The following is a 10,016-nucleotide window of genomic DNA, read 5'->3' as shown; positions in this document are numbered from 1 at the left end:
TTCTTTTTACTAGATACAACCGAATACTAAGAATCTAAACCCTGCATTAATAGCAGGTGATATCGCCTCGCAGGTACCCGCAGCTGCCAACTGCTAAGGAGCCGCATGCAGGGAGCCCGGGAGCCACAAGTGGCTCCTGGGCCTGTGCTCGGGCCATATCGCTCAGTCTGCCATAGTAAAGAGTGGCTGTCATGTCCTCATGTCGACGGGGCAGACTACATAACTTCGCAGCAGCAGCTGCCTTGCTGACTTTAACAATGAGGGAAATTTATAAAACAGTCTAAAATGAAAACGGTCTTTGTTACCCATAGCAACCAATCACAGTTCTGCTTTAATATCAAATTCTGGCTTTGAAAAATGAAAGCTGCTATGTGATTGGTTGCTATGGGCAACAAATACCGCTTTTATTTTAGGTAAAGGTAAAGTCCCCTGGTGCAAGCACCAACTCATGACTGACCCCTAGGGTAACATCACATTGTGACATTTTCTTGGCAGCTTGTTTCTGCGGGGTGGTTTGCCATTGTCTTCCCCAGTCATCTTTTACCCCCTAGCAAGCTGGGCACTTATTTTACCAACCTCAGGTGAATGTAAAGCTGAGTCAACCTTGAGCCCGCTACCTGACCCAAGCAGGGATTGAACCCACAACCTTCAGGTCATGCGCCTCTCGCTTAGGATTGCATACTGCTGCCTTTACATTCTGCACCACACAAGTTTTTATTTTAGACTGTTTAATAAATCTCACCCGATGGGAGATTTATTTTATTTATACATACGCCTGTTCCCCCGTATGGGCTCTCAATGTCAAGTGGGTGGTCCCCATCACTCACCATCGATGAGTGACAACAGACTTGATAGTGAATGGTGAGGAATGCCTACTGTCAGATAAATCCAGATTTTTGTTGCACTGTGCTGTTGGGAGGTCAGAATTTGGCGCAAGCAGCATGAATCGCTGACCCCTTCCTTTCAGCTGGTCAGAACATGTCAGCACTGCCATCTAATGTGTAGCAACTACAAGAAGCTTCCTGTCCGTGGGGGACGATATTCTTGTGTAATTATTTCAACATCTAGTGGAATCTATACTACAACATACTGCTGCGGTTCTGAAGGACAAAGGAGTCCAATGAGCTACTAGATGGGGGTCTCTAATAAGGGGGCCATTCAGCATATATTATATATATATGGTCTTCGATAAAGGATCTCAAGACTATTGCATACACAAGAAGAGATTCCTGAATGCAATAAGGCGCATTGAAATGATTGCCTGGTGCCTATAAAAATGTAAAGTTTGTTTATTCTTGCCCTGCAAGGGTTAAATGGGCTGGTGGGCATCTCCACATGCAAAAAATAAATACCATATTGTACTTCCCATTGACAGAGCATAAATCTATGACTTGTCGCTTCTAAACAGAAGCTCCCTGCACCTAGCGCTGCCATTTGCCAGTAGAGAAGGGCTCCTCCCATGTATTATATATAGAGATTCCTAAGAAGCCACCAGAGCTTAATGCAACTCCTCCTTTCTTGCTGTGGGGAGGAAACTACATGAACAGCTGTGAAGACATTAGGAGAATTAAATTCACAGGCACGGGCTTTGAGAACCATCAGGCCTCCTTATGAGCTATAATACCGACAAAGTGCAATTACTGGAAAGGGGAATTAAGGGCTCAGCTCGGAAGGCGGGCAGCACGGGCGACTGCTGAGGATCTGCAGCCATTTTCCAGAGCACCAGGTAACGAGTGACAGGCTGCCGTGGTAGACAAAGCATGGCTTTTACCATGCTGCGATCCATGCCTGCCCATACCATTTATCCGGATGTTAGTATGATGTCTGAGGACGAGGAGAACCGGAGCGAGAGCGATGCTTCGGATCAATCTTACGGCTGCTATGAAACTTCCGCTAAAAGGAGAAAGGTTCCCAGGAAGACCGGACAGGTGGTGGTGGTGAAGCAGAGGCAGGCGGCCAACGCCAGAGAAAGAGACAGGACACAAAGTGTTAACACCGCCTTCACTGCCCTGCGCACGCTAATACCCACCGAACCAGTGGATAGAAAGCTCTCCAAAATAGAGACTCTGCGCCTAGCCTCCAGCTATATCTCCCACCTGGCCAATGTGCTTCTACTAGGGGAAGGCTGCGACGATGGACAGCCGTGCTTCAGTACAGTCTACAGGACCAAAGATGAAGCGGAGGGCAAGCTGCCACGCAGCATCTGCACCTTCTGCCTCAGCAACCAAAGAAAGGGGGTAAGTTGTGCCCTTCATTTCAAAGACTCAACCAAAGTCCTGAGTAGATGCAAAATGTACTGTTTTCCGGCGGTAGGTGCATCATCGTATACAGGTATTTATTTGCAAGTGTCAGAACAATTTTTATGTAAAAAACAGTTACCATTGTTTGGTGTATGTGATTAAGCAACCTATTGATGGGAAAATATCAGAATGAGGGCCTGAATTGGGGGAAATCTTTCAGTCTATGGTCATATTTACACTAGAATTGCCAATCACATAGACATTCTTAGTTCCACAGCCTTTTGCAGGGGCAGAACGATTCCGTCAGGATGCACCTCGAAATGCAGTTTACGTTGCTGGAATTCTGCACCAAAATTTGCAAGTCTAGCTGCAGCTATTGATGCGGAATTGCAGGCAGATTTAGGCAGTTTTAAATTCTGCATCAAAATACATATTTAGTCATGTGGATTTTAGAGCGCAATTTACCACGTATTGCGGTGCATCTCGTGAGCCTATTCCAACTGTGGTCCATGGAGTATGAAATTACCGGATTCAAATACGTCAAAACCAAAATCTAAATAAAAGCAGTTTGCCGTTATTCTGCACTCGAATATCCCTGAAGTCACGTTTTGTAGTAGGGAATCAGATGTGCTCAAAAAAAGTCTTATTTACTGAAGGTTTGGTTACTCTGTAAAGACTGAGGATTATTTGTTGGTGCCCATTTATTACTGGTGTTGCACCAGAATTCTGGGGTAAATTGCACCTTTTTTGGTGCAAATCAATTTAGACAAATTTACAACTGACTTGCACTGAAAAGAACAGACATGATGCACTCATTTTACAGAGGGTGGTGTTTGAGAGGTGGAGTTAGACAGATCTAAGAATTGCAACTTTTTAAAAGTCACTAAATTTGTTGCAATCTCACTCCAGTAGCTGGGTGATGTACAAACGGATTCGCCAAATCTGGACGTATTTTGAATAGGGGACAAATTTCCCAATATTGTGTGACATTTGATAAATTTGTCGCATTTTAAACTAGAGAAGAGAAAAAAAATGGCAAAAAAGCGGCTTCAAAAATTCCTGTTGATAAATTCCCCCTGCTAGGTCTCTGACCAGCTGCACTATTCTAGCAAGGAGGTCATATAAACAGCTACAGTAGGGTGAGGTATGTGTAATATACAGGATTCTCTCATGTATACAATATACACACTTTGGGAGGAATTTATCATTGCAAAATTTTAGTGCCACTTTTCTGGCAGCTTTTTTCCCTTCTGTTTAAAATGTAACAAATGTATGAAATGTTGCACAATGTTGAGACATTTTATTGAATCTTTACCAAGGTCTAAAGGTGTGCAGGAACATTGTGTATTGCCCAGGTAACACAGCGCGACAGCAACACATTTTGCAACTTTTGAAAAATTTATAACTCTGCGTAAAGATCTCCATCCAGTCAAACCCCGCCCCCTTTTCTAGACACTTTTGAAAAGTGGAGTAAGAGGTGAAACATCTGGTTTTTTTCCGCAAATCAATAGTAAATCTGTCTAAACTGATTTGCGCAAAAAGAAAAAAAAAAAAACTTTCACCAAAATCCTAGCACAACGCCAGTGATAAATGTGTACCACTGAAAACAGGGATCATATTTGGATTTCTGCTGAGGCATCAGGTAAGAGGAGGGGGTCTGCTGCTTTACTTGACATACAGATATAGTGAACGCTAACACTCAGGTGCTGCAAACTGCTTTTTCAATGGCTTCTTTTAAGTAACAATTTTAAAGTTTGCAGAAACTGTATACTTAATGCATTAAGTGTCAGGGTAACGTTTGCTACATTTGTATCACTACACAAATTCCAGTAGCACAAAGTAACATTAGGAAGCAAAAGCACTGAAGGCCAATCGTAACGTTTTGGCCGGAGGCTAAAGTTTGTTGCATTAGGCCTTCAGCCACATAAGCTATTGTGACACCTCTGACCCCGACGCTGGAGTGAAGCGCTAATATGGCTATATATGTGATATACTGGGGGTCTGGTTTATTCCTCCATCTCTGCTTTCACTTACAAATCCCTGGCTAATTTCTTTTAACACGTTCATTTACAGTTGACACTGGAGTTCCAGAATAAACTCCTCATGTTTTTCTAGTGTTAATGTGCTAATTAATCCCACACTAATCTGAAAGACTGAAGAGGGCCCTTAATTGGGGATGGACCATTCGCAGCCCATCCAAAATCTAATTTACATACAAAGCTACTTCTATTCTTCTTCTTAGGCCTCCTTCCCACGAGCGTGACGGGCTCCGCCGCGTAATATTCCGCAGTGAAGCCCGTCATGGCGCCCCCCAGAGACCCCATACTTACCAGCGGAAGATAGCGTGAAGACGCTTCCCCGCCCACCACCGTCGCGTCATGTGACACGCCCACCGCGTCACATGACGCGGCCGGCCGTGTCACGTGACGCGCCGGCCGCGTCATATGATGCGCGGCGGTAGGCGGGGAAGCGTTTTTTCACGCTATCTTCCGCTGGTTGCAGCAGGAGATAGCGTGAACAGATGGCTTCAATTGACTGCAATGGAAGCCGTCAGCGCGTACACCCGCAGCAAATAGAACATGCTGCGGGTGAGAACGGGAGATTTCACGGTGCGTAATTCCGCGGTGGAATTACGCATCGTGAGCATTGTGCTATTAGGTTCAATAGAACCTAATAGCAGGGGGCAACGCAGCGGATTTTTGCCGCGGATTTACGCGGCGTAAATCCGTTCGTGGGAAGGAGGCCTTACTGTATCACAGAAAGGAAAAGCAGGAGAACAGAAATGCAATGCAGAATATAGGTCGAAATAAATGAAAATAAAATGTACATATATCAATGGGTCACGTCATACTCAGTCCTTACCTCTGTAAGACCGCCTTCACACTTACAATAAATGCTGGGGACGATCTGCAGCGATTCTGCCATGTGAGAAGGCGGCCGAGGAGAACATTTGAGATACTCTGCCAAACGTAAAAGGGCACATTTATTACTGGTGCAGCGCCAGAATGCTGGCGTAAGTTGCTCATTAGGCCTTGTTCACATGAGCGCTGTTTTAGTATAGGTGTGTGAAAAGTTAGCGGCTATACTGCACTAAAGATCACGTGAACGGGTAAATTCCAGCTATTTTAATTAGCCCGTTCACACAATTCCATCTCGCATAGGAGTCTACGGAAAGCTCGCACCAAAGATAGGTCAGGTCCATCTTTTCTCGCACCATGGACCCTTAGATGCAAGCTTTGCAGTCGCATGTCCTATCTTTGATTGGTGCGAGTATTTAGCCCATCTAAAATTCCTTCATGTGAATGCTTCTATAGGAAACCAGCGGTTCTTATAGCAGCACTCTTTTCACACTTCTAATGCGCGAAAAGAGCGCTTGTGTGAACGAGGCCTTAGGCCGGATGCACACATGCATATTTTGGGCATGTACATGCACACAAAAAGTTTTTGCATGCATTATGCAGAAATTGGAACCCATTTGTTTCAATGGGTTTGTTCACACATGGCGTGCGTAATTTGACTGTGCAAAAAGATACGCAGCCGGCTCTATTTTCTTGCACATCTGCGTAGGGAAAGAGAACATTTTGAACTCTTAAAAATATTGCCATTTCAGTAGCGGAGAGCATCAGTGCGTGTTTTCTTGCACGCACAATTCTGCATGACTTACACATGCAAAGAGTACAGTAGAACATGCTGATGCGTGCAGAAATAGGCAATGCTCATTCTGCAAAACCGCACGCAGATACGCTTTTGCTCATGTAAATCTGGCCTTATACTTGGACAAATTTACAATTGATTTGCGCCAAAAAGAACAGATGTTACGCTTCTGACTCCCTTTCTCAAGTGTCTAGAAATGGCGGCCTTGTTTGAGTGGCATGAGGCTTTAGGACAGATTTAAGAATTACAACTTTTTAAAATGTTGCAAAATTAGTGGCAGTTGCCCTCCAGGTGCCGGTGGGGCACAAAGTGACCCCACATCTCTACACATATTTAAAAGATGTGAAAAAGTTATCAACATCATGTAATTTTATACTTTTTTTTGCATTCTAAACTGAAGAAAAGCAAAAAAAGTTGCTGGAAAAGTTGTGGCAAAAATTCCCCTGGTGAGAAATTTTCCTCCATTATGTTGGCAACTGGCTCTCATTAAAGAGAATCAAGTACACTGGGTGACTTCATCTTCAGAGGCATTTTTAACACCGCGCTCTTTTGAAAGGTTTCTTTCCCTGCGCAAAATGAGACAAAAATGTATCCAACATTGTAAAATGTTACATTTGTTGCATCCTTAAATATGTCCAGAGATGAGGAGTCCCTCTGAACACCACAAAACTGCGATAAAGATAGCAACTTTATAAAAATTACAATTCTTTAATCTGCCTAAAAGCTTTTCTCCAACCAGCTTCTTTCTAAACGCTTTTGTAAGTGGGTCGGATTCCGCGTGTGGAAGACCTGCGCATGATTTCTGAAGCGAATGACGTATGGTGGAGGATGCGGTCGGTTTTCTGTGCAGATGTAGGCCTCCCTCACACAGACGTTTTTTTTACAGCGTTTAGCGCTGCCTTTTTAGCGCTGCGCTAAACGCTGTACAAGGCTCCTATTCATTTCAATGGGGCTGTTCACACAAGCATCAAAACACTGCGCTTTCACAGCGATGCATGTTCTATCTTTGGCCATTTTCAGCCCTGCGTCACCCATTGAAATGAATGAGCAGCGTTAGCAGCGCTGCTGAAAGCGCGGCACAACTTTCTTATACAAAAAACAAGCCCGCAGACCGCTATGTTGGCTGTAAATTAAATTAAATTAAATTAATGATTTTTTTGGACAGTGGGGAGGAAAATAATCCAAAAAGAAACACAAAGGTGCTGCTTCCTTAAGGGGTTAACATGGGGCCTTGTGTAGTCCGTTTTTTAATCAGTAACCACACAGGTGAAGAATATGCTAGTGTGCCAGTGACCTTACACTAGAATTGTAGACCAACATTGCTAATGAGCCCCAATGTGTGAAATATTGCATACAGCTGTGTTGAAATGTTTTTCAAGATCGTTGAGGTAAAGGTATCAGGGCGAAGAGAACACTCCTTTTAACGTGCTTTTGGTTAATGATAATTCTCGTCTAGGGGCTCGTTAGATATACACATTGGGAAAATTTCCACCAAAGAAAATGTAGAGCCTAAAGCCGGCTTCTAAGTTTATCACTACCAATCCACGATAATAGATATGTCTCTGGTGCTCCACTTACTGTAGGTCATATATAATATCAATGTCTGTTGTCTTGGTTCTTTTTGCACAACCAAACAGCTGGACCAATCTGCCCCAAATTTGCCACATAAGTAAATCAGGTACTTCGGAAAGTTTTAAACCAGTTTTCAGCTTACTAGAACTTACCATTCTCAAAATATTTGCTAAAAATCTGAATACAAATTCAACAGCCAAAGGATTTGCTACATAGGTAAATCGGATGCTTTTAGCTCTCTGGAACCTACCATTCTTGACCATATTTGCAAAAAATCGGAATACAAAGTAAAGGAGTTGTCCGGTTACTAAATAACCCTGCTTCAATAGGGCCCCTTATATTAAAATGAACTATACTCACCCCCTCATGGCTGCCGGGATCCAGCGCTGTAGTCCCAGTGATTGTTGTGACAGATAAGGTCACAGAATATCAGGTGATCACAGCAGCCAATGAGAGGCTGCAGCATCACATTCCTGAACTCCTGACATCATGTCACTCAGGATGTGAATCCCGATACCAGCGCAAGTGGTCCCCTGATTTCCTGTGACATCATCTGTCACAGCAATCACTGGGACCACAGCGGGGCTGCAGTGCTAAATCTCAGAAATAGCAGAGGCGTAAGTATAGTTCACTTTATTATTTTGATACAGGGGGAACTATTGAAGTGGAATGGTCCAGTAACCAGACAAACCCTTTAATTAAAGTCTATTTGGGATGCCACTGGTGCAACAGCAAATTTCTGCGCATAACAACCCAGCCGTTTTTCTTTACTCACAGTGAACAGACTGCGCTTTGTTTATTACGTTGGATACATATCAGTAGCAAACTAAGTTTTTAACCACTTAGATGACCGTTACACAAAATAGACCCGTGTGCAGTGGGGCAATTCTGCTAGTAACCGCTTAAATGCTAGAACTGGACAAGAAATGTGTGCCAATTTAGATAACTATACATGCAACAGGGGATTATTGGAGGGCGACAAGAGAACCGCCTCACTGCAGATTAGGTATAATTATTTCTGTCTGTTACGTTACTTAGGGAACGGCCCCCATACAGAGGTGTGAGCAGATTTTAGCATTGTGCAGGGCTGATAACACAGAACTGATGTCATTCCTGACAGACCAACTTCTCTACTCAGTGAACTTTTCTAACCACCAGAGGGGCAGGAAAATGTCAGAAAACAGACTGTAACATCTGCTATAGACGATGCACTAACCATGAACTGTCTTCACAGGTCACAAGAAGAGAGCACGCCGGGAACTGCCTGAAAGTGCGAGGACTGAACACGTTACGTATCCCTCAAAGATGATCTGCGCCTTTATTCAGGATCACAAAGCAGAACTGAAAGATTACGGGGCCCATTTATTTTATTTGCAAAACAGAAGATGGTTAAAGGGCCCTACAGATGGAAGGAAAAGCTTCCAGAGTATCAACCGGCGCCGGCCACATCTCTGGATGCCCATGTACACACAATGTCCTAAGAAAAGGTGACTGGCACAACGAGAACAATATATTGGTGGTATGGACCATAATGTTTGGGTCGTTGACCTTGAAATCGGTGACTGCATCACGTAAATATCTGTACATATGTTCAACAAATTTATAGATTTTAATTAAAATAACATTATTTTGGAATGCATTTTTTTTATTTGCCAAATGTCTGCAAATTACATAAGTGGATTACATTACATTACATTTTGTGTGTTCCATATTACATTAAAGGGGTTGTCCCGCGCCGAAACGTTTTTTATTTTTTTTTCAACCCCCCCCGTTCGGCGCGAGACAACCCCGATGCAGGGGTTAAAAAAGAACACCGGACAGCGCTTACCTGAATCCCCGCGCTCCGGTGACTTCTTACTTACCCGGTGAAGATGGCCGCCGGCATCTTCTCCCTCGGTGGACCGCAGGGCTTCTGTGCGGTCCATTGCCGATTCCAGCCTCCTGATTGGCTGGAATCGGCACGTGACGGGGCGGAGCTACACGGAGCTACACGGAGCCCCATTGAGAAAAGCAGAAGACCCGGACTGCGCAAGCGCGTCTAATTTGGCCATTAGACGGCGAAAATTAGACGGCAACCATGGAGACGAGGACGCCAGCAACAGAGCAGGTAAGTGAATAACTTTTGATAACTTCTATATGGCTCATAATTAATGCACAATGTACATTACAAAGTGCATTAATATGGCCATACAGAAGTGTATAGACCCACTTGCTGCCGCGGGACAACCCCTTTAATATGGAACACACAAAAAAAAAAAATCATACTTCACTCTGCAAAGATAGGGGGTGATTATACTTTGTTTTCACCTCTTTCTTACTTTAATTTTACTTGTAACCTCAGTGCTGAACCCCACATGGCTCCACATAGTGCTCAACTCTTCCCATAGTGTCCAGCTGGCCCGACAGTGCAAGACTTATGAAGAGTCCAGTGCTGCACTGCACACAGCTGAACGGGGTTTGACAGTACTGTGAGGTTAGGAAAGATTCAAGTTTAGACTTTCAGGGAAGGGGGAAGACGTTACAATATGCCTTTTGAGGGGGAACTAATAC

General features: G+C 43.9%; 1 protein-coding gene across 1 annotated transcript; it reads left to right on the top strand.

Annotated features, from left to right (window-relative positions):
* Window positions 1–1,498: 1,498 nt before the first annotated feature.
* Window positions 1,499–9,101, top strand: TCF15 (transcription factor 15). The gene is made up of 2 exons (XM_066588101.1): window positions 1,499–2,237; window positions 8,701–9,101. Exons 1-2 carry the CDS (start codon window positions 1,761–1,763, stop codon window positions 8,773–8,775), a joined length of 552 nt encoding a protein of 183 aa, XP_066444198.1. The 5' UTR covers window positions 1,499–1,760; the 3' UTR covers window positions 8,776–9,101.
* Window positions 9,102–10,016: the final 915 nt, after the last annotated feature.

This window comes from Eleutherodactylus coqui, chromosome 13 (assembly GCF_035609145.1).
Source record: "Eleutherodactylus coqui strain aEleCoq1 chromosome 13, aEleCoq1.hap1, whole genome shotgun sequence".
Classification (NCBI taxonomy): Eukaryota; Metazoa; Chordata; class Amphibia; order Anura; family Eleutherodactylidae; genus Eleutherodactylus; species Eleutherodactylus coqui.
The sequence above is the reverse complement of the archived record's forward strand: the minus strand, read 5'-3'. Positions and strand labels throughout refer to the sequence as shown.

Bases quoted from the DNA above. Each gene is read 5' to 3' on its own strand.
- TCF15 (XM_066588101.1), top strand. From the start codon at position 1,761: ATGGCTTTTACCATGCTGCGATCCATGCCTGCCCATACCATTTATCCG. The intron at 2,238-8,700 runs GTAAGTTGTGCC...CTGTCTTCACAG, and splicing joins TCAGCAACCAAAGAAAGGGG to GTCACAAGAAGAGAGCACGC.